The sequence below is a fragment of the Hydractinia symbiolongicarpus genome, chromosome 5 (assembly GCF_029227915.1).
Source record: "Hydractinia symbiolongicarpus strain clone_291-10 chromosome 5, HSymV2.1, whole genome shotgun sequence".
Taxonomy (NCBI): Eukaryota; Metazoa; Cnidaria; class Hydrozoa; order Anthoathecata; family Hydractiniidae; genus Hydractinia; species Hydractinia symbiolongicarpus.
Genome location: NC_079879.1, coordinates 6,758,115 through 6,783,623, shown reverse-complemented (window position 1 = coordinate 6,783,623; position 25,509 = coordinate 6,758,115). Strand labels below are relative to the sequence as shown.

At 31.4% G+C, this 25,509-nt stretch overlaps 2 protein-coding genes across 3 annotated transcripts; one reads left to right on the top strand and one right to left on the bottom strand.

The window, feature by feature from the left end:
* Nucleotides 1–654: 654 nt before the first annotated feature.
* On the top strand, nt 655–8,022 carry LOC130644452 (TNF receptor-associated factor 3-like). 2 transcript variants are annotated; one of them, XM_057450070.1, is made up of 5 exons: nt 655–704; nt 5,697–5,907; nt 6,072–6,225; nt 6,471–6,626; nt 6,986–8,022. In XM_057450070.1, the coding sequence occupies exons 2-5, from the start codon at nt 5,711–5,713 to the stop codon at nt 7,832–7,834; spliced, it is 1,356 nt and encodes a 451-aa protein (XP_057306053.1). In that variant the 5' UTR covers nt 655–704; nt 5,697–5,710; the 3' UTR covers nt 7,835–8,022. The 2 variants fall into 2 exon arrangements, with proteins under 2 accessions (XP_057306053.1, XP_057306052.1); XM_057450069.1 differs by lacking the exon at nt 655–704 and having other exon boundaries at nt 5,542–5,907.
* Nucleotides 8,023–9,550: 1,528 nt separating this feature from the next.
* LOC130644453 (TNF receptor-associated factor 5-like) lies at nt 9,551–10,155 on the bottom strand. Its single transcript, XM_057450071.1, has 2 exons — nt 9,939–10,155; nt 9,551–9,773 (listed from the first exon to the last, which is right to left on the bottom strand). Exons 1-2 carry the CDS (start codon nt 10,133–10,135, stop codon nt 9,575–9,577), a joined length of 396 nt encoding a protein of 131 aa, XP_057306054.1. The 5' UTR covers nt 10,136–10,155; the 3' UTR covers nt 9,551–9,574.
* Between the last annotated feature and the right edge of the window lie 15,354 nt (nt 10,156–25,509).

Sequence of the window (25,509 nt, the reverse complement as noted above, 5' to 3'; positions counted from 1 at the left end):
ATGAGCTAACTGTCTGATAAATTTTAACGATGCAGTTTGATCACAACAATCTTTAAATATCTTTAGTACAGAATCCACAGATACATTTCCACCAAAGTCTTCTGCAGTCAAAATTTTCGAAATATTGAATGGCTTTTTGTTAACAACTTTTGACTAGTGAATAAAGAACCTTTGGACTAATAATTACTTACTTGGAGTGATTTCGGAAGTCACAAAAATTGGTAACTTGTATTCTCGCTAATTCCGCGAAATCTCGTTCGCCTTTTCAACAATTGTTTTCCCCCGATTCTACACTTATTCAATGCGAAACTTAATTAGCTAATTAAAAATTAATGTTATTTTCATAAGAAATGAGAGATTCAGGGAACGTTCTTTTTTTAAAAAAAAGTCAATTAAAAGAAAGAAAATTCTTTGTATAATTTTTATATTTTTCTTTCATTATTTTGACTGCAAGAACCGCTGGCAAACAGTCTATACAGACTCCAAATAGACTCCAGATCAAAGTCTTTTAAACCCGATAGAATTTCAATTTTTCTAAGAATATAGTAAGTGCATGTCGGGTTTTCTTCGGCCATTGGGTTTTTCCATTTTTCTTAGAAACGTACCCATTGGCAAATAAAACAGTATGCAGAAAATAATTCTGTACAGAAGCAGAACAGAACGAAAAAGACATCTTAGAAACACAATATATAACAAAAACAGGAGTAAGTTTAATTCATATTAAAGTTTATAGGATCATCTAAAATAATGGACAAAATATAATAAAATAATTGGCAGTTAATTTTGCTGCCAAAGGTGATTACACCATTACTTCTGTATTTCTGTAATAGAGCCGCGCGTTTTGAACTTTTCAAGACACTCTGGTACAGAGGTTTTAGGACTTCAGACGTTAGGTTGTTTAGTTAAATGCATACTTATGAAATGATTATGCTAATGGTTGCCACAAGACAAAAAAATTTCTTTTATTTCATTGCAATTTTCCACCATTGGAAGCATTATAGTCCAGGGGTACTTATAACATTTTACATAAAATTATTTTAGTGCGATTCTTTAAAATGCCCAAAACTTTAATGTTTTTAACAGGGCCGTGGTAGGGAAATCTTTCACAATGATATTATTCTTAGTTTCTGAAAAAAAATTACCATGTGATAAGAGTTTATTGTTTAATTTTTATTATTTTTTTTAATTATCTCGCTGAAGAAATGGTTCATGTATGGTAATATATGCTGCATGTTTGCCGAGATCTAGACCATGCGCATCGAAGATCTATGTAACGGGGAAATGTTTTTCCATTTGAATGCAATTAAATTTTTTAAACTAGTTTGTCAACAATCTGAGACCTCGACATAAAGTTTTGAACAGCCCTTAGCCCTACTTTATCTGGGCTTGTTTGATCCTACTAACCTTGGGATAGGCATAAAAAAACTGTAGGTCATAAACTCTTGGGTAAATATCACCAGCAAGAGTCATAACATAAAAAGCGTAACTGCTTTTTGCGTAAAAACAACAGCCACAACTAAATCTTAATGTTAGGATATTATATTTTATACAAAGGATAATTCACTTACATTTTTATAACTACAAGACTTATTCTAGGAGATTCTTACATAGAAGCCACACAAACTTTTAATGCTTCATATATTCTATCTATTTATCTCAATAGTAACGCGACACGACAATGTAAAATATAGGGCAACGGAATGCACATAACAACGTAGGATAAAATAATGGGGTATTTTAGGACTGTTTCGGTTTTTTGAGACAAACATTTATGCATTTTTAAGTTACCAGATTCAAGAAAAATTTTTTTATCACTTTTTTCCTTTAAGTGACGAAACTTGGCACGCTCGCATAATTTTAATAGAAATGTTCTTGCAGGCTAGAAATCAATTTAGTGACGTCAAAAATGACGTCATACATTGCATATCGTTCAATTTTACAATATATTATAATTTGCCAAGAATTGCTAGTCCTATGGTTTTAATTTTTCGCGGATCTAAAGACTGAATACTAAAAAACGGGCTTCACATAAAAAAATCTATTTTGATAACGCCATTCACAAGAAAAATTAAGTCATTTCTTCAAAAAAGCTTCATGTTATAGGGATAAAGATAAAAAGACTCTCTTTTCAGATCTATTGATGCTTTTGTCATTTAACCCTATTATACCTGGGCAGGGGAGATTAGGAGGGGAGGGGAATAAAGAGCCCGCGGCAATTTTAAATAGGATAACTTTTTTTGTGTATAACATTGAATATTGTAATTTGTTGACTTTGTCTAACTGTTATCACAGATTCAGCCGAAAAAAAATTTGAGTAAAAATAAATTTAATTTCTTGAAACTTTTTGCCATTTTTGAACAACAGTCTGGGTTTTTTGAAATTCTTTTTCCAGCAAGTTAATATAAAACAATTTTGTTGCATTGTTTTGTTTTTTAAATATCTTTATATATGCTAATAAATATTTTTGTGTTACCAAAGATGCATACCAATAGGTTTATATAAAGGAGACCGAAATAACGTAATCAAATTATATTTTGATCTGAATGAGTTTGTACTAAGGCGTTCTACAACTGTACCAAGTTTCATTACTTTGAACGACCCTATCAAAAGTTATTGAGGGGGGGGGGGGGGGACGCACAAACAGAGTCACACAAACAGAGTCCCTAATTTTTTTCAAGTGCGCACGCACTAACAAAATTACTTATAAGCTATTTGCGCTCTAGTAATAAATGAAGTAAAATAGAAACGAGTCTTTACACAACAGAATCAAATTAATATAGGAATAAACATGTTACAGGGAACTTTTGTGTTTGTATTATATTGTGGGAAAACAGCACTCCTCGACATCTCAGTGTTGTTGCTCTGTCACAAATGTGTCAATAGTTCTGTACATCACAGTGTTTGTGACAAATCACATGTGTGTCGGTACGTTTACTGAATAACTGGTCTCAGTACTTTTACTAGGTCATCAAACGTGTCAGTACATTTGCCAAGTCATTTAAGGTTTCAGTACTTTTGCCAAGTCATCAAACGTGTCAGTACTTTTGCTACGTCATCACAGATCTTAGTACTTTTGCTACGTCATCACAAGTCTTAGTACTTTTGCTACGTCATCAAAGGTCTTAGTACTTCTGCAAGTTGTAAAGGTCTTAGTACTTTTGCTACGTCATCACAGATCTTAGTACTTTTGCTACGTCATCACAAGTCTTAGTACTTTTGCTACGTCATCAAAGGTCTTAGTACTTCTGCTACGTCATCAAAGGTCTTAGTACTTTTGCAAGTTGTAAAGGTCTTACTTTTTTTCGTCTCACTGCTACATCGCTAGTCTCTCAGCTCTCTTTTTTATGTCTCGTTGTCTTTCAAACGTCTATTAGCACCTCGAAAAATTGTTTTGAAGCGCGTTACATAAAAAAACTCATAACGAAATAAAGGTCACTAAAAGAGGTTTCAAGACAAATAATGCAATACATGTCCATGTAGGCTCATAACATGAGAACATACTGTGTTTTTTAAAATATATTTCTGTAATTGCTTATATAAGTAAAATAGTACGTCAAAATCTATGTTTAGAAAACAAATAAAGCTAAAGAAAGAATTCAGTAAACAAAACAAGATATTTAGAATTCTTTTTGTAATTCTTTTTACGCAACAATCAAAGACACATTCTGTCAGGTAGCTATATATATACCTGCCTGTGAATTTGTCTGGTACCTGCATTTGGTTGTGTTACTGAAAGAGTTACATGAGCCATATTTGGGCAATATGTGTAAATGCGTTAAATTAAATATTAGTAGTAACTCTAACGCTATCTATGCATTTATTGTTACTTTCTTCATTTTTTCCTTTTTTTTGTAGGTTATACCTACATAACTACAGTAGGGCTATTAACTGGGGCATACCAGGGTTGTAAAAAAACGCACAAGACACAATATCTGGTTGAGCATTAATAAACGATGCAGTAACGTGGCGATATAAAAAAAATTTAAAACAAAATAAGTATAATAGAGATAGATCAAAGGCAAAAGTTCGATTTCAACAAGAATGTTTTAAAAGGGGTCCAATTTAGTCTTAAGTTATTTCAGCCTAACAAGTAAGGGTAAGCTAATGGAACATTTCTTTTCTATTTTTTTAAACGGTTAGACTTCCGTTTTTGAAAAGCTGGGCGTTTTTATCATTTTCGACTATTTAGAAACCTCTAATTGTGTAGCAAAAACAATTAGGCTGATTTTTCCTTTTGTATACGACAAAAAGTTTGTTCTATGTTTCGTTAAAAATTTAATATCTAGAAGGAGTTGAAGGACGTGAATCATATGCGAAAGTGAAAGTATACGTCATGTTTCTACTACGACAATACTGTTTGCTTAGATATTGATTTTTGTATTTAATATTAGTAATAACAAATTAATTGTAGTTTTGTACAGATGTTGAATACAGCTTATAGCAATGACGAAGCTGCTTTAACTGATAACAACGTTATAACTTTTATTAGTTATGTCAGAGTATGGAAACAAATAAGAGCATTTTATTACCCTAGCTATACGTACTATACATACACCACAAGATTTGATAAAGTCTCCTTCAAGTGCTCTTTTTAACGCTTTAAAATTTGAATAATAATAAAAATTGGCGCAGTAACTAAGCAAAATAGAAGAAATGATTTGACGTCAAAAAATTAATTATGACGTCATTATTTTTTAATGACGTCATCTTTTTCTCCCAAATCCCACTTTTGTTTTAGTAATGGTAATAAACTTTTCATATCTATGATAGAAAAAAAGGAAATTTCGTAAAATTTGAAACCAAAACCACATCTAGAAATAAAACACCGAAATATAAAAAAATAGGGTTGGCCCATATCTCTCTACAAAAATTTCATTACTTTTTCGTATACGCGACTTGCATTGTGGATAATTATATATACATTGTCGAATAACGCTGAACACGAACTCTCGTACACCAATGTACTCCTTTAAAGAAGTATGTTCTCAGCAAAAGTTCACAGCAGATAAAAAACCATTTAAAAAGATTTATAAAATATATCTGATAAGAAAGAACGTGTCACTCTTAAATGACGTCAATATATATACACAGTCATAGAACTATTTTTAAACTATACTAAGCATTACAAACAAATTAGGACAAGTGCGAGGGAGATCCCTAATTGTTTTCGTTGCAGCGTAGTTTCAGAACTAGTTGCGAAATCATTCAACAAGTAGGTACTTTTATGGTACTGAAAAAGTCTGAAGCCTATTAAAGCAGATCTCTGAGCGTAGGCCTTTAGTCATTATCCAATCATATCATTGCCTTATAAAAACGCTTTAATAACGTCAACGAACATGCACTAAACATATTATACCATCAAATTGTTAAAAAATGTCAACGAAGTTACAGACTTACTTATTTCGCGGTATATAGTAACTAGCCGTTATGTTACAGTTAGAATTTGTTTCATTATAAAGAAATCTGTATTATCTCCCTCTACTCCGGCGGTTGTGTAGATTAACTGAATCCATAGATTTAATGTCGAAAGGCTTTTAGGGACAAGAGAAGCCATAGCTAAGCGCGGCAGTTATATATGTGTGAACGCACCCTAAGCCATGTTTTTACTCCTAAGGATTTGTAACACCACAGTGAAAATCAAATCGAAGAAAAATAAGATTGCTAAGATAAAGTAAATAAACATAAAATATTTTCAGAATAAAAAAAAAAAATGGTACTTGAAAGTAGAAATCGTCGATTATCCATCGAAAAAGCTCAAGGAAGAAAAGGAAGTGGGTACGACGTTTTGTTAGTGAAGCCATTAACAGAAAGATTGACATGTCCATTTTGTAAGAAGTTGATGCGTAATCCGATACAAACATTTCGAGGCGAATTAGCTTGTGAATATTGCTATCAAATCCATATAACGTAAGTTGCAATTTCCTTTTGCTTTCTTTGCCAATCAGAAAAATTCAAATGCAAGAAATAATACATAATAGGCAGGTGTCGCTACTTTAAGGCCTTTTTAATAATTATCTTTTGTTGGCTCATATGTAATAAATAATCATGCATTTGATGCTATCTTTTTGTAGTGACGCAAACATATGCCCAATCGACAAAGAAAAAATAATACCAGGAAATGTGAATAGAGATAAATTTCAGGAAATGATCATTCAGAATCTACAATGTTTTTGTATCAACAAAGAACGCAGATGTTGTTGGCAAGGAAGAGTTGCTGAAGTTGAGGCAAGATTGTTTGTTGCAAAAAAATTTTTTAAAGAAACTGAATTAATAATCTGCTACCTGAGATCGAATTGAGATGAAACTTTAGTTTAAGGAAAAGGTTGACCTTCGATTTCATCAATTTTTAAAGCAAACAAAATTTAAGCAAACGAATGCCTATCTTCGAAATAAATTACTTCAGTTTAAATGTTTTAAAAGTACATCAAAAATAAGTACAAAATAATTAATGCTTTAAGTTGCATATCTAGGACCACCAGAGCAACTGTTGCTTCAAGCCAATGAAATGCTTCTTCTGCCACGAGAAACTTGAAGAAAGCCATATCACTGATTTCCATTTGAAACAATGTCCAGCTCTTTTAGAGAGAACTACATGTATTCATAAAGCAGATGGATGTTCATTTAAGGTATTACCGTTATTATAATTTTTCAAATAAACATGTAAGGCCTTATATTAGTATTTTTATAATTTATAAATATGTTTGTTTATGTTCACATCGGACCTCTCGAGTTTACTCTTCACGTTTTATATTTCATGAGACAGTTAAGTAATGGAGATAAATCATATTTTCTTTGAATTATCGTTTTAAACTCTGCATTTATTGCTTTCCTTAAAAATCGTTTGAACATTCATCCCACTTTACTCCTATACTATTTTATTACACAAGTATTAACCTTCTTATCACTCATCTTTTTATAGCGTCTTTATAATTTCTATATTTTCCCACATTAAAAGACGAACGTATTATTGCACGAATTCTTTTAGCCATCTGGCATCGAAGAGCATGTAATTCACCTAAAAGAGAATACCCATCACCATGCATTTTTGCAACAGCGAAATCTTCAAGATTGCAATACTCAGTGCGAACATCTAAAAGAAAAACTTGCCCAACAAGAATTAGAAATCCAAAAAAGCAAAGTCGAGTTAAATTCTAATATTTCATCATTAAAAAACACCGTCGAGTTGTTGCTGGCAGAAATCGAAAACATGAAGAAACACATGGAAATGACTAATGCGGAACTTATTGAGCTATCAAATGCAGTTAAGAAGAGGCCGACACAAGACCATCTCGCGACACCTGATTTATCGACCACATTTGAAATGAACGAGCTGAAACAAAAAACTTCAACTTTGGAATTAAAACAGCAGTTAAGTGAGAACACGTCCTACAATGGAAGAATGCTATGGAAAATTGATAACGTAACGTATAGAATGCAACAAGCTGTTACAGGCAAAGTGACAGCATTACACAGTGCTCCTTGTTTTACAAGTAGATATGGATACAAATTCTGTGGACGATTATATCTGAATGGAGATGGAATGGGGAGATGCTCTCATTTGTCTTTGTTTATGGTTGTAATGAAATCTGAGTATGATAATTTGCTGGAATGGCCTTTCAATAAACATGTGATGTTCAAATTGATCAACCAAAGAGATTACAGCAAGAGCATAGAGGAGAGTTTTTTACCAGATGGTACTTCATCCAGTTTTCGCAAGCCCACTAAAGAGATGAATGTAGCAGCTGGTTGCCCATTGTTTGTATCCAAGGAAAAGCTTTTAAACGAAGGTTTTATCAAAGACGACTCGATTTTCATTGAGATATCTGCAAAGTAAATGGATGTACTTGATGAAATCAGACACGTTAAAATAAACACTTCAACATTAAGAAAAAAGAAAAATGCACCAACTTTTGTGATTGAGTCACAATAAAATTATGAAATTTAAATGAGGAATTTTTTAATTGTAAGAAAATATGTGAAAATAGAATTATTTAAGTAGAACTGAAACATACGTAAATCCGATATCTTTTTAATGTGGTGAGTTAAAGAACATAACTAGAGAAATGCAAGTTAAAGATTGAAATTTCCCAAACTTTAATTCAATTCCAATAACCAACATTCATGTGTATGATTGATGTCACAAGTGTGTTAAACAAACTATTTTCATAATTAAAGGTTAAGGTCAAGTTAAGAAGTGTTTACTGTTATGGATAGGTTTTATTGCTGCTCTATAAAGAGTCGGCAACATAGTCAGCACAGCATATCTGTGTGTGTAGGGAATGGGATATGACAAAAAACTTCGATTTTTGCGTTTGATTGCTTAGTATCAATCACATAAGAAAGGGGAAAGAAAACTGGCAGGAGAACTGCTATCAAAATATAACTTCGTTATATAAAGTAAAAATTTGTAAAGGTTAGTTTAAAATTGTAATTCAGCTAACTAGCAACTGCTGGATAGCTATCATCTTGCACTAAGTTGGCTTAAAGTTTTTTAGAGAGCACTAAATGATTTCCTTGAAATTCAGTAGCTGAACGTTGGACAATCAGGAAATTTTATATCAAGTCCTCTAAAAACTTCTAGCTACTTTCGGTAAAGTTTATAGACACTTTTTTAATTGCGATTGCTATTATGGATTGTTGCACAAACTGATGAAAGGCTATGGCAATTTTATATATTGTTTTGCATTGTAATAGAGTTAGAAATTTTGGATTGTGATGTTCCTCCATAGACAAATTTTACTTGAGACACAACGGTCAACCTGTACTTACAAACTTAATGTTATTAATTTGTGTTATAAATAGCTGAATGACATGCTTTTCGATACAAGATGGCTAAAAGAATTCGTACAATAATACCTTCGTCTTTTAATGTGGGAAAATGTAAAAATTATAAGGACGCTATAAAAAGATGAGTGAAAAGAAGGTTAATACCTGTGTAATAAAACAGTATAAGAGAAATGAGGAATGAATAAATAAATTCAATCAATTGCAGAACTTTAAAACTATAATTCAAAGAAAACATGACTTATCTAAAAAAAAAAGACTCTTAGCTGTCTCATGAAAAATAAATTTTGACAGATCTGACTTAAACATAAACAAACATATTAACAAACTTATTAAAAGTGAGTAATTTCCTCAGACCTCATACTCACACGTTTATTTGAAAAATAATAATAAACGGTATTAAATATAAGTTATACCTTAAATGAACATCCATCTGCTTTATGAATACATGTAGTTCTGTCTAAAAAAAAAGAACATCGTTTCAAATGGAAATCAGTGATTTGCCGTTTTTTTAAGTTTCTCGTGGCAGAAGAAGCATTTCATTGGCTTGAAACAACAGTTGCTCTGGTGATCCTAGATATGCAACTTAAAGCATTAATTATTTTGTACTTATTTCTGGTTATTTATAGAGTTTTGATGTACTTTTAAAACATTTAAACTGAAGTGATATATTTTAAAGACAGGCATTCGTTTGCTTAAATTTTGTTTGCTTTAAAAATTGATGAAATCGAACGTCAACCTTTTCCTTAAACTAAAGTTTCATCTCAATTCGATCTCAGGTAGCAGATTATTAATTCAGTTTCTTAAAAAAATTTTTTGCAACAAACATTCTTGCCTCAACTTTAGCAACTCTTTCTTGCCAACAACATCCGCGTTCTTTGTTGATACAAAAACATTGTAGATTCTGAATGATCATTTCCTGAAATTTATCTCTATTCACATTTCCTGGTATTATTTTTTCTTTGTCGATTGGGCATATGTTTGCGTCACTACAAAAAGATAGCATCAAATGCATGATTATTTATTACATATGAGCCAAAAAAAAAGATAATTATTAAGAAGACCTAAAGTAGCCACACCTGCCTATTATATATTAATTCTTGCATTTGACTTTTTCTGATTGGCAAAGAAAGCAAAAGGAGATTGCAACTTACGTTTTATGGATTTGATAGCAATATTCACAAGCTAATTCGCCTCGAAATGTTTGAATCGGATTGCGCATCAACTTCATACAAAATGGGCATGTCAATCTTTCTGTTAATGGCTTAACCAACAAAACGTCGTAGCCACTTTCTTTTCTGTCTTGAGCTTTTTCGATGGATAGCCGACGATTTTTACTTTCAAATACCATTTCTTTTTTATTTTATTTTTTTCTGAAAATATTTTATGTTTATTTATTTTTCTCCAATTTGATTTTCACATTGATGTTACAGATCCTTAGGAGTAAAAACATGGCTTAGCGCGCGTTCAAACATATATGACTGCCGCGCTTAGCTATGGCTTCTATTGTCCCTAAAAGCCTTCCGACATTAAATCTATGGATTCAGTTAATCTACACAACCGCCGGAGTAGAGGAAGATAATATAGATTTCTTAATAATGAAACAAATTCTAACTGTAGCATAACGGCTAGTTACTATATACCGCGAAATAAGTAAGTCTGTAACTTCGTTGACATTTTTTATCAATTTGATGATATAATATGTTTAGTGCATGTTCGTGAAGTTATTGAAGCGTTTTTATAAGGCAATGATGTGATTGAATAATGCCTAATAGGCCTACGCTCAGAGATCTTCTTTAATAGGCTTCAGACTTTTTCAGGACCATAAAAGTGCCTACTTGTTGAATGATTTCGCAACTAGTTCTGAAACTAAGCTGCAACGAAAACAATTAGGGATCTCCCTCGCAGTTGTCTTAGTTTGTTTGTAATGCTTAGTATACTTTAAAAATAATTCTATGACTGTGTATATATATATTGACGTCATTTAAGAGTGACACGTTCTTTCTTATCAGATATATTTTATAAATCTTTTTAAATGGTTTTTTATCTGCTCTGAACTTTTGCTGAGAACAAACTTCTTTAAAGGAGTACATGGGTGTACGAGAGTTCGAGTTCAGCGTTATTTGACAATGTATATATAGTTATCCATAATGCAAGTCGCGTATACGAAAAAGTAATTCTTTTAAATTTTTTTGCAACAAACAATCTTTATAATTAAAAAGTTTTGATGTACTCTAAAAGCATTTAAACTGAAGTGATTTATTTTAAAGAAAGGCATTCGTTTGCCTAAATTTTCTAGCTTTTAAAATTGATGAATTTAAAAGTAAAACCTTTCTCTAAATTAAGGTTCCATCTTTATTCGATCTCCGGCAGGAGATTATTAATTGACATTCTCAAAACATTTGTTTGCAGTTAAACAATCTTACTTCAACTTCAGCAATTCTTCCTTGCCAGCAACATCTGTGTTCTTTGTTGATACAAAAACATTGTAGATTCTGAATGATCATTTCCAGAAATTTATCTCTTTTCACATTTCCTGGCATTATTTTTTCGTTGTCGATTGGCCAGATGTTTGGGTTGCTATAAAGAGAGGACATCAAATGTATGATTATTTATTACATATGAGCCAACAAAAGATAATTATTAAGAAGGTCTTAAAGTAGCGACACCTGCCTATTGTATATTATTTCTTGCATTTGACTTTTTCTGATTGGCAAAGAAAGCAAAAGGAGATTACAACTTACGTTTTATGGATATGATAGCAATATTCACAAGCCAATTCCCCTCGAAATGTTTAAATCGGATTACGCATTAACTTTATACAAAATGGGAAGGCAATCTTTCTGTTAGAGTCTTAACCATCAAAACTTCGTAGTCACTTTCTTCTTTCTTAAACTTTCTCGATGGATAACTGACGATTTCTACTTTCAAATACCATTCTTTTTTTCTAAAGATATTGTTATGTTTATTTTATATTACCAACTTGATTTTTCTCCCATTTGATTTTTACATTGTTACAAATTCTTAGGAGCAAAAACATGGTTACGCGCGTTCAAACATATGTGATTGCCGCACTTAGCCCTTTTTTTCCTTAAAAAATCTAAACAACCGCCGGATTAGAGGACGATAATACAGATTTTTTAACAATGAAACAAATTCTAACTGTAGCATAACGGGTAGTTACTATAAAGCACATAGTAAGTTAAGACTGTGACTTCTTCTAACAATTTGATGATATAATATGTTTAGTGCATGTTCGTTGACGTATAATATATAATATATAATCACGTATAATTAGCAGGCTCTCTTTTAATTCGTGGGCCAAACGATAATTGTCCATTTTCACAAACCCGCAAGTGATCGCTAACAGCACTGTTATTCTTTAAAAGATGTGTTCATACCCGACACGCGTCGAAACAAATGTCGTTCGTTTTTTAACGGGCTATTTGTACTTATTGTGACACATTGTATAACGCCATCAAGACATGACCGTGACAGGCACGTTTTGAAGTTTTAGAAGACACTGTCTTATATTCGAATTGTACATTGGTTGAGTAAATTTTTGCACGTGGCATAAAAAACCTGCGCCATATTCAATGTGCTGTAACGTTTTTTGAATGCTTTATATTCCGTGGCATTTCCTAACTTTTATCTGGTATTACGGAGATGAAAAAATATTTGGAAAATATCAGTCGTTATGATGAGGGTAAGGCATTTTTTGCGGGGGATAAAGAAGCTGAAATTTGTTCTTTTATATTCCATTTATATGGAATATATATATATGATGTTTTTTCAACTTTTATATATAACTTGAGTATTTGGTGTAATGTATGAAGTATTGTATTTATTATTTGGTGAAACAATACAGGTAGTATGTTTTGCAGACCGGAAATTGAGAAAACACAGACCAGCTATTAGAGAGCTAAGCACGTTATCAATTCTATAGTTTTTTATATTGCTTGAATATTTGTTAACTTGTATAAAATATTAAAAGTCCGAAAATGCAAAAGTATGTCCATCACTGTAAGCATGAAATGATAGATATCGCTTTGACATGCAGTTGTTGTTCATCAATTAAATTTCTTTAGGAAAAATTTTAATTTTATATTTGAATAGCAACTTATAGACCAAGATTAAAAATTATGTTTTCTATGTGTGTGAAATTAGAATAAATCGAAATTTTAATACCAAAGTGAACGCAACGAAAAATATAAAAGCAAATTAATAATAAAGAAATAAAGCTCAGAATTCGCAGTTTTTATAAAGAGATTCGCAGAAAAATTGGCCTAGAATTAATAGTTGTTTGTGAGAGCACTGCGTAACGTATATAATATAATTAAAACGGTGAACTTATTAGGAAGTAAGTTTGCTAAACTTTCCAATTTCAGATGGATGTGATTTTTCACAGATAACAATAACAGATAATAATTATATATTGTTTTGTGATATTTGTGCCTGTTAAAAATATGTTTTGGACTTCAGAATATGTTCAGTGGTATTAGTTGTTTTTTTATCACAAATGCGTCTTAAAAAAGGTGTCTTACTTTTTATCTGTTACCAAATTTTATCCCTACAAACGGTATTATATTAGAAATATGTTCAAAAATGACTTTAAAATAATTACAACTGTTAGAAAGACATTTTAATATACAAAAAGTTGAAGTAATGTGAATGTTGGCAATGATATTTCCTATGCATTAACAGTGGGAAGATCTGTATTGGCACTATTTCAGTATTAATCATGTTGTAGTAATGAATGATCATCGTTAACATAAAATAAAATTTCTCCATCCTTTTTTTTCTTTTATGATATAGGAAACCTATCTACTTTTTTACTGTCATGTTCCGTTTCATCTCAATTAGATCAAGAACTTAATTTTATTCTCATAAAAAAGTTGATACGAACTACATTTTATTTATTATCTTTGAATATTGATTGTTAGCTCAGAAAAACACAAAATGCGCGACAAAACCGAAAAAAGAAACAGATGATGTCAATAATATATTGGAACAAATGCACAGAAATTTGTTTTAAAAAAAGACCTCTTTGTATTGCCGAAGACCAAAGAAACTCACTAACGGTATTTTGCCATTGAAATAGGAGTAACGATTGTTTGTCAAATGTACAGGGAGAATGTTTTGTCAAAAGTTCGTTAGTCTCAATGCTTTTTCGCACATGTATAGCCAATTGCTTTATCGACAATTAAGTAGGTACCCAACAAGCTATCTGCTGTAATTATTTTAAACATTTATAAACATTTTCGTTAGTTAATAAGTGCATATGCGCAGCCTGCAACAAACAGGCATATGTTAAAGATGACGTTTACAAGAAGTAGAAATGATTATGTTAATTAGTACGTTTACAGTGAATTTTTATTGCTAGAGACTGCTCTCAAATGACGTCCACTACCCAGTAAACACGAGACGTTTTAAAAACGTCTTTTGGAGACCAGATGAGACGTCTCTAAGACGTCTTTGACCCGTCTAAAAGCGTAACGCGTAAAGACGTCTTTGAGAAACGTAAAAAGACGTTTTAAAGACGTTTTTGAGACGTTCCCGTAGATACCGAAACGTCTTAAAGACGTCTTTATTTAGTCTCTTTTAAACGTTATACTGCCAAGGCAGGCCTGCTTCAAATAATTTTAGCCTATGCGTACTAAGATTTTAGTAATTTTAATTCTGATGGAGATGTGACAAACCAAAACAAAAAAAGGGTTAAGAAAACGATGATGAAGAATTTAATAGAAAAATTATATTTTTATCATTTATATAAAAAACAGTTTAATCAGAATAAAATGATATCACATACAAGCTTTTATATAAGAAACAACAACGAAAACAAAATCGTTACTTTAGGAAACTTTTCTTGTTCTAAAAGATGAATGTTCAATGAGCAACAGATAAGCAACAATCAAGCATTTGAAGCTGTTTTGCTTATAAAAAAACGTGCATGTATAACACAAAATATACAGTGTAATACTACAAAATTAAAATTGTTGACCATGAACAATAACAGTTAGTATCTTTGAAGGTTGTCTTGAACAACAGCGTCAATTTATTTTCGCCAATCACTAACACTTCGGTCTGAGCTCTGCTTGTAAAATATATGTGCATATTGTGCACGTTGGATGATGTGTTTATTCTTTGAAAAAATATTCCAAACAATCCTTTAATAAAATGCATTTCAGTCAGTACGCCAATATATAAAGTAGCTACTGTTTTTTTTTTTCAATACCAAACTTTATAGGTCTAAAACTTTAGACCATGTGTAACGTGCAATTGAAGGGGAAGGGATAGTGAAGCTAAAACTAAGCATTTAAAGTATTATTTTCCCAAGTATTGATGAAAGCTCCCCTTGAAAACCAAAAATCACAAATGTTTCTGCCCGAGAAAGTACAAAAATATTTAAGATACTTACTTTTAATCAGCAAAATATTTTCTTTATTGTCTATTCATATCTCGGATAAATACAGCCTTTTGCTTTAGCTACTATTTACTTGTTGTGTTATGGAGCAAATTATTGATTTTTGTTCAAAAGTAAACGTCAAATGCAACATTTGTTGAAATAGAACGATGTTCTTTACAAGTTTATTCTATGTGGTATTTCGAACGCTATTTTCATTGTAAAATGTATCCTTTTTTGGACAAATTTAATTCGAATTTTTGGCTACCTCTGTATAAAAAATTCGTAAATATCAAAAGCGTTTATTTCTACGCCAATTATTGCGAATAAGCAAAAAAAATAACGTAGTTATTTGTTTCTTGTGAAATTATCTTTGAAATGATGACATTTATTTCGAACGAGATTATACTTGTCTAGAGAGACCAAATAAAGACGTCTTTGAGACGTTTATTTTCAACGAGATTTTACTGGTCTTACAGAGACCAAATGAAGACGTCTTTCAGACGTTTCTTTCGAACGAGATTTTACTGGTATTACAGAGACCAAATAAAGACGTCTTTGAGACGTTTCTTTAGAACGAGATATAACTGGTCTTACAGAAACCAAATAAAGACGTCTTTGAGACGTTTCTTTAGAATGAGATATAACTGGTCTAACGGAGACCAAATAAAAACGTCTTTAAGACGTTTCTTTTGAACGAGATTAGAGACGAGAAAAGACGTCTTTAAGACGTCTTTGTGTTTACTGGGTAATAGAAGGAGGTGTATGTTAAAGTTTACTAATGTTGGCTGAGGAGAAGTGGGAGGTAATACTACAGTTGACATCGACCTTCGCAAAGCAAAGTTTAGAGTTGACGGAATGGCTAGAGCAGTCAAAAATGTTGACGTGAATTGGCTGTAGTCATCCAATTGTGTGCAATTCTTTAATTGGAAGAGATATGGTAGATTTTTTTTAAGATAAAGCAGATAAGGCTATATCAAAGGTTATATAAGGTGGTTATGGTGGATGAAAAGGTGAAAACGAGGATCGTAATTGGGTCCGACCTACAATTAACAAACAAGAAGGAAAACCAGTAACGGAAGTTGTAATCCACCTTAGTAACACATTTTGAATTTTATGCCCCTCCTCCACATACTTGTATGTATGTATATATACCTTATCATAGATCAATTAATTTATATAGAAGCAGTTATTACTGCTAGTCGGTTTGTTTTTTGACTAAAGGAAGATAAGCAAATAATAGATTTTTTTTTAAAAAAAAGATGTAAGTGCAAAATTTAGTGGTAGGTAGTTCTCATAATTATTACCAGTCAAGTTGCTTTGTGTCACATATCTTACCGAGATAATTTAAACCCACAAAATAGTATAGTTTTTACCATTCTGAAACTTTTTGTTGTTGTTGGTAAAAATTGTAGTGAAAACCCATATATATATTTTATTTTTTTAGTTATCGATTTTATTAATTTTAATTTTTTAATTGTTAGCCATGATGAAGCTCGTTTTATTATTCATGTTGCTACTATCAATCTCTATGTTTTCTAAGGCTGCACCTGTAAGTATGAATACGTATAACTTATTACAATTCAAAGATATGTGGCAGTGTTGTTTTACAAGGAAACTAGATTGAGTCAAATTTGTAAAACTCAGACATTGTATTAGAGAACATTATTAACCGTTCTGCCTTTTCCAACAACAGGTTTCTAGCACGACACCTTTTCCAACAACAACAACAACACAATTGGATTGTAACGAAGTGTTTTTCAAGACATGTACTTTTGAAGATCCGAATTCTTGCTTTGGATGTGCTAATTTTGTATGCGAACTTGTCACTGGATTTCAAGAATATGCTTGCTTACCAAGTGGTAGTGGTCCAAGAATTAAGTAGAATAATTTGAAACCTCGAATGGTTATTTGTAAACATTAAAAGAGTGAATATTCAGATGATGGGCTATGGCGAAATTTTCTTTTATCTAAACATAACTTATATCTCGTGTAACAAATTTTAATTGAATTCTACTCCGTTGTCCTTTTTTTTATGAAATCACCTCAGTCTTGTCATACAAAAAAATTCGGCCAAACATTTTGCCAGAAAAACCTTTCTTCGACCCGGTTATTGTTTCAGAAATATATTTAGGCACTCCTTTCTCGTCATTAGCTCGCCCTTTTATTGTCTACATTAGAAATTAGTCTCAAGATTACGGTCACGAATGTATCAATATAGAATGTTCTCACAGCTTTGTGGTTATATAAATAGCCGTTTTGTGAAGGTTTAGTGACATTAATTTAGGGAGATCGAAGATTTTTTTATTTCGGTGCGAAGGGATTTTCATTGCCATCATTTTAAAGAGATTTTTCACAATTGTTCTTCACATATAAGAAAGTGAGAATACACAGAGATAATATCTTTGCATGATCAAACAGGCTAAGGGGCAGTTTTTGTGAAGTTTTTCTGACTATTTCTGACCACTCCTGACCATGAACATAAAGAACTATAACTGGTATATAACTAACATATAACTGGTAAACTAAATCAGGACTAAGAGAAAATGGCTACGGAAACAAAGAGCTTGTAGCTAGCTAAGCTGATGATGTTACTGTTAAACATGAAAGCTTTGCACAAACTTTTTTGTGATGCAAGCTTGGTTTCTTATAATATTTCCATAATAATTTATATCGAAACATAAGTGTAGAATGCCCGAAAGAACCAACACAAAAAACAGTACTCTTTACTCAGTTCTTTTTACTTTCTTGGTCAACATAGATTTTACTTATCGCTCGGTACTTTGCACTTAACATCAACCAAAATAAAGTGATTTTAATAAGGTGATTTAATAACGTCAAATATGCACTGTTTCACAAGACATTGCTTTCTTTACGAATTGTGTTTTGCTTAAGTAAACATTTCCATATTTCATGGGGTAATTTTTTGTTTACAGATACCATTGCCTCAAGTATTTACTTGTCTTAGTCCGGTTTTGCAGATTAGTTTTTGACATAATTACGAAAACTGCAAAAGTATGTCCATTACGATGCAGGCATGAAGTGATAAATATCGACTTGACATGCAGTTGTTGTTTATCAATTAAATTTCTTTAGGAAAAATTTCAATCTTATATTAGCAACTTATAAAATAAGATTTAAAAATATGATTTCTATGTGTGTGAAATTAGAATAAATCGAAATTTTAATACCAACGTGAACGCAACAAAAAAGATAAAAGCAAATTAGTAATAAAAAAATAAAGCTCAGAATTCGCAGTTTTTATAAAGAGATTCGCAGAAAAATTGGCCTAGAATTAACAGTTGTTTGTGAGAGCACTGCGTAACGTATATAATATAATTAAAACGGTGAACTTATTAGGAAGCAAGTTTGCCTGTTAAAAATATGTTTCGACTTCAGAGTATTTTTAATGGTATAAGTTCTTTTTTTTGCGTCTTAACAAAGGTTTTCTTATCTGCTACCTCATTTTATCCCTACAAACAGTATTATATTAGAAATGTGTCCAGAAATGATTTTATAATAATTACAGCTGTAAAAAAGACATTTTAATTTACAAAAAGTTGAAGTGCTAATGTGAATGTTGGCAATGATTTTTTTATGCATTAACAGTGGGAAGATCTGTATCGGCACTATTTCAATAATAATCATGTTGTAGTAATGACTGATCATCGTTAACATAAAATAAAATTTCTCCATCCTTTTTTTTCTTTTATGATATAGGATATCAATTCACATTTTTACTGTCATGTTCCGTTTTATCTCAATTAATTCAAAAACTTAATTTTATTATTGTAAGAAAGTTGATACGAACTACATTTTATTTATTATTTTTAAATACTGATTGTTATAGCTCAGAAAATCATAACATGGACAGCTAAACCAAAAAAGAAACAGATGGTACGAATAATATATTGAAACAAATGGAGTTGAAATTTGTTTTAAAAAACTCTCTTCTTGTTACAGAATACCAGAGAATCTTGCTAACAATATTTTGACATTGAGATAGGAAAAACGAGAGTCTTTCGAATGTCCAGAAAGCAACTTTCATAAAAAATTCGTTAGTCTCAATGCTTTTGCGACAAATATAATCAATTGCTATACCTATAATTAACTAGGTAACCAGTAAGTTATCTGCTGTAAATATTTTAAACATTTTTAAACAATTTTGTTAGTTAATAAGTGAAACATGCGCGTCCTGTAACAAACAGGCATATGTTAAAGATGACGTTTACAAGAAGTAGAAATGTTTATATTAATTAGTACGATTGTAGTGGATTTTATTGCTAGGGACTGTTCTCAAATAACGTGGACTATTAAGAGGAGGGCTATGCTAAAGTCGATAATTTTTGGCGGAGGAGAAGTGGGAGGTACTACAGTTGACATCAACCTTTGCAAAGCAAAGTTTACAGTTGACAGAAGCGCTAGAGCGGTTAAATATTTTGACGTCAATGGGCAGTAGTCATCCAATTGACTGCATTTCTGTAATTGCGAGAGATGCGGTAGATTTTTTGAGATGAGGAAGATAAGGCTATATCAAAGGTTATTTAAGGTGGTTATGGTGGATGGAAAGGTGAAAACGATGATCGTAATTGGGTCCGACCTACAATTAACAAACAAAAAGGAAAAACAGTAACTGAAGTTGTAATCCACCTTAGTAACACATTTGGAATTTTATGCCCCTCCTCCACATACTTGTATGTATGTATATAAACCTTATCATAGATCGATTAATTTATATAGAAGCAGTTATTACTGCTAGTCGGTTTGTGAAAGAAAGATAAACAAATAATAGATTTTCTTTATAAAAGTAGAAGTAAGTGCAGAATTAGGTAGTTCTTTTATTTCTTATAAGTCACGTTGCTTTGTGTCGCATATCTTACCCAGATATTTACATTCAATTTTTTCTTTAAAAGATGTAGAAATACAAAAGTTATTTCGTGGCAAAATCGTTAATGATCTCGTTTATCCAAGCTATAAATGTTACTGTGCATATTAAAAATATTTTCTAAACCCAAAAAATAGTATAGCTTTTAACATTTCTGAAACATTTTGTTGTTGTTGCTAAAAATTGTAGCGAAAATCCCATATATATATTTTATTTTTTTAGTTATAGATTTTATTAATTTTAATTTTTTAATTGCTAGCCATGATGAAGCTTGCTTTATTATTCATGTTGCTACTATCAATCTCCATGTTTGTTAAGGCTGCACCTGTAAGTATGAATACGTATAACTTATTACAATTCAAAGATATGTGGCAGTCTTGTTTTACAAGGAAACTAGATTGCTATAAATACGAAAAGTAACTTCCAACATCAGTCAATTTTGTAAAACTCAGACATTGTATTAGAGAACATTATTAACCGTTCCGCCTTTTCCAACAACAGGTTTCTAACACGGCACCTTTTCCAACAACAACAACAACACAACTGGATTGTAACGAAGTGTTTTTCAAGACATGTAATTTTCATGATCCGAATTCTTGCTTTGGATGTGCTAATTTTGTATGCGAATTTGTCACTGGATTTCAAGAATATGCTTGCTTACCAAGTGGTAGTGGTCCAAGAATTAAGTAGCATCATTCGAAAAATTTTTTATTGAAATATAACTTACATATCGTGTAACAAATTTTAATTGAATTCTACTCCGTTGTCCCTTTTTTATGAAATCACCTCTGTCTTATCATACAAAAAAATTCGGCCAAACATTTTTCCAGACAAACCTTTCTTCGACCCGGTTATTGTTTCAGAAATATATTTACGCACTCCTTTGTCGTCAATAGCTTGCCCCTATATTGTCTAAATTAGGAATTAGAGTCAAGATTACGGTCACGAATGTATCAATATAGAATGTTCTCACAGCTTTGTGGTTATATAAATAGCAGTTTTGCTAAGGTTTAGTGATATTAATTTAGGGAGATCGAAGTTTTTTTTATTTCGGTGCGAAGGGATTTTCATTGGCATCATTTTTAAAGAGATTTTTCACAATTGTTCTTCACATATAAGAAAGTGAGAATACACAGAGATAATATCTTTGCATGATCAAACAGGCTAAGGGGCAGTTTTTGTGAAGATTTTCTGACTATTTCTGACCACTCCTGACCATGAACATAAAGAACTATAATAGCAGTAGGCTATAACATATAACTGAAAATTTAAGCCAGGACTAAAAGAAAATTGCTATGGGTCTGGAAACAAAGAGCTTGTAGCTACCTAAGCTGATACTGTTGCTTTTAAGCATGAAAGCTTTACACAAACTTTTTTGTGATGCAAGCTTGGTTTCTTATAATATTTCCATAATAATTTATATCGAAGCATAAGTGTAGAATGCTCGAAAGAACAAACACAAAAAACAGTACTCTTTACTCAGTTCTTTTTACTTTCTTGGTCAACATAGATTTTACTTATCGCTCGGTACTTTGCAATTGAACATCAACCAAAATGAAGTGATTTTAATAAGGTGATTTCATAACGTCAAATATGCACTGTTTCACAAGACATTGCTTTCTTTACGAATTGTGTTTTGCTTAAGTAAACATTTCCATATTTCATGGGGTAATTTTTTGTTTACAGATACCATTGCCTCAAGTATTTACTTGTCTTAGTCCGGTTTTGCAGATTAGTTTTTGACATAATTACGAAAACTTCAAAAGTATGTCCATTACGATGCAGGCATGAAGTGATAGATATCGACTTGACATGCAGTTGTTGTTTATCAATTAAATTTCTTTAGGAAAAATTTCAATCTTATATTAGCAACTTATATAATAAGATTTAAAAATATGTTTTCTATGTGTGTGAAATTAGAATAAATTGAAATTTTAATACCAAAGTGAACGCAACGAAAAATATAAAAGCAAATTAATAATAAAAAAATAAAGCTCAGAATTCGCAGTTTTTATAAAAAGATTCGCAGAAAAATTGGCCTAGAATTAACAGTTGTTTGTGAGAGCACTGCGTAACGTATATAATATAATTAAAACGGTGAACTTATTAGGGAGCAAGTTTGCTAAGCTTTACAAATTCAGATAGATATGATTTTTTCACGGATAAAAAAGACGAACAATAATTTTATTTTGTTTTGTGATATCTTTGCCTGTTAAAAATATGTTTCGACTTCAGAGTATTTTTAATGGTATAAGTTCTTTTTTTATCACGGATGCGTCTTAACAAAGGCTTTCTTTTTATCTGCTACCTCATTTTATCCCTACAAACAGTATTATATTAGAAATGTGTCCAGAAATGATTTTATAATAATTACAGCTGTAAAAAAGACATTTTAATTTACAAAAAGTTGAAGTGCTAATGTAAATGTTGGCAATGATTTTTTTATGCATTAACAGTGGGAAGATCTGTATCGGCACTATTTCAATAATAATCATGTTGTAGTAATGACTGATCATTGTTAACATAAAATAAAATTTCTCCATCCTTTTTTTTCTTTTATGATATAGGATATCAATTCACATTTTTACTGTCATGTTTCGTTTTATCTCAATTAATTCAAAAACTTAATTTTATTATTGTAAGAAAGTTGATACGAACTACATTTTATTTATTATTTTTAAATACTGATTATTATAGCTCAGAAAATCATAACATGGACAGCTAAACCAAAAAAGAAACAGATGGTACGAATAATATATTGAAACAAATGGAGTTGAAATTTGTTTTAAAAAACTCTCTTCTTGTTACAGAATACCAGAGAATCTTGCTAACAATATTTTGACATTGAGATAGGAAAAACGAGAGTCTTTCGAATGTCCAGAAAGCAACTTTCATAAAAAATTCGTTAGTCTCAATGCTTTTGCGACAAATATAATCAATTGCTATATCTATAATTAACTAGGTAACCAGTAAGTTATCTGCTGTAAATATTTTAAACATTTTTAAACAATTTTGTTAGTTAATAAGTGAAACATGCGCGTCCTGTAACAAACAGGCATATGTTAAAGATGACGTTTACAAGAAGTAGAAATGTTTATATTAATTAGTACGATTGTAGTGGATTTTATTGCTAGGGACTGTTCTCAAATAACGTGGACTATTAAGAGTAGGGCTATGCTAAAGTCGATAATTTTTGGCGGAGGAGAAGTGGGAGGTGCTACAGTTGACATCAACCTTTGCAAAGCAAAGTTTACAGTTGACAGAAGCGCTAGAGCGGTTAAATATGTTGACGTCAATGGGCAGTAGTCATCCAATTGACTGCATTTCTGTAATTGCGAGAGATGCGGTAGATTTTTTGAGATGAGGAAGATAAGGCTATATCAAAGGTTATTTAAGGTGGTTATGGTGGATGGAAAGGTGAAAACGATGATCGTAATTGGGTCCGACCTACAATTAACAAACAAAAAGGAAAAACAGTAACTGAAGTTGTAATCCACCTTAGTAACACATTTGGAATTTTATGCCCCTCCTCCACATACTTGTATGTATGTATATAAACCTTATCATAGATCGATTAATTTATATAGAAGCAGTTATTACTGCTAGTCGGTTTGTGAAAGAAAGATAAACAAATAATAGATTTTTTTTATAAAAGTAGAAGTAAGTGCAGAATTAGGTAGTTCTTTTATTTCTTATAAGTCACGTTGCTTTGTGTCGCATATCTTACCCAGATATTTACATTCAATTTTTTCTTTAAAAGAGGTAGAAATACAAAAGTTATTTCGTGGCAAAATCGTTAATGATCTCGTTTATCCAAGCTATAAATGTTACTGTGCATATTAAAAATATTTTCTAAACCCAAAAAATAGTATAGCTTTTAACATTTCAGAAACTTTTTGTTGTTGTTGCTAAAAACTGTAGTGAAAATCCCATATATATATTTTATTTTTTTAGTTATCGATTTTATTAATTTTAATTTTTTAATTGCTAGCCATGATGAAGCTTGCTTTATTATTCATGTTGCTACTATCAATCTCCATGTTTGTTAAGGCTGCACCTGTAAGTATGAATACGTATAACTTATTACAATTCAAAGATATGTGGCAGTCTTGTTTTACAAGGAAACTAGATTGCTATAAATACGAAAAGTAACTTCCAACATCAGTCAATTTTGCAAAACTCAGACATTGTATTAGAGAAAATTATTAACCGTTCCGCCTTTTCCAACAACAGGTTTCTAACACGGCACCTTTCCAACAACAACAACAACACAATTGGATTGTAACGAAGTGTTTTTCAAGACATGTAATTTTCATGATCCGAATTCTTGCTTTGGATGTGCTAATTTTGTATGCGAATTTGTCACTGGATTTCAAGAATATGCTTGCTTACCAAGTGGTAGTGGTCCAAGAATTAAGTAGCATCATTCGAAATTTTTTTTATTGAAATATAACTTATATATCGTGTAACAAGTTATAATTGAATTCTACTCCGTTGTCCCTTTTTTATGAAATCACCTCTGTCTTATCATACAAAAAAATTCGGCCAAACATTTTGCCAGACAAACCTTTCTTCGACCCGGTTATTGTTTCAGAAATATATTTACGCACTCCTTTGTCGTCAATAGCTTGCCCCTATATTGTCTAAATTAGGAATTACAGTCAAGATTACGGTCACGAATGTATCAATATAGAATGTTCTCACAGCTTTGTGGTTATATAAATAGCAGTTTTGCTAAGGTTTAGTGATATTAATTTAGGGAGATCGAAGTTTTTTTTATTTCGGTGCGAAGGGATTTTCATTGACATCATTTTTAAAGAGATTTTTCACAATTGTTCTTCACATATAAGAAAGTGAGAATACACAGAGATAATATCTTTGCATGATCAAACAGGCTAAGGGGCAGTTTTTGTGAAGATTTTCTAACTATTTCTGACCACTCCTGACCATGAACATAAAGAACTATAATAGCAGTAGGCTATAACATATAACTGAAAATTTAAGCCAGGACTAAAAGAAAATTGCTATGGGTCTGGAAACAAAGAGCTTGTAGCTACCTAAGCTGATACTGTTGCTTTTAAGCATGAAAGCTTTACACAAACTTTTTTGTTATGCAAGCTTGGTTTCTTATAATATTTCCATAATAATTTATATCGAAGCATAAGTGTAGAATGCCCGAAAGTACAAACACAAAAAACAGTACTCTTTACTTAGTTCTTTTTACTTTCTTGGTCAACATAGATTTTACTTATCGCTCGGTACTTTGCAATTGAACATCAACCAAAATGAAGTGATTTTAATAAGGTGATTTCATAACGTCAAATATGCACTGTTTCGCAAGACATTGCTTTCTTTACGAATTGTGTTTTGCTTAAGTAAACATTTCCATATTTCATGGGGTAATTTTTTGTTTACAGATACCATTGCCTCAAGTATT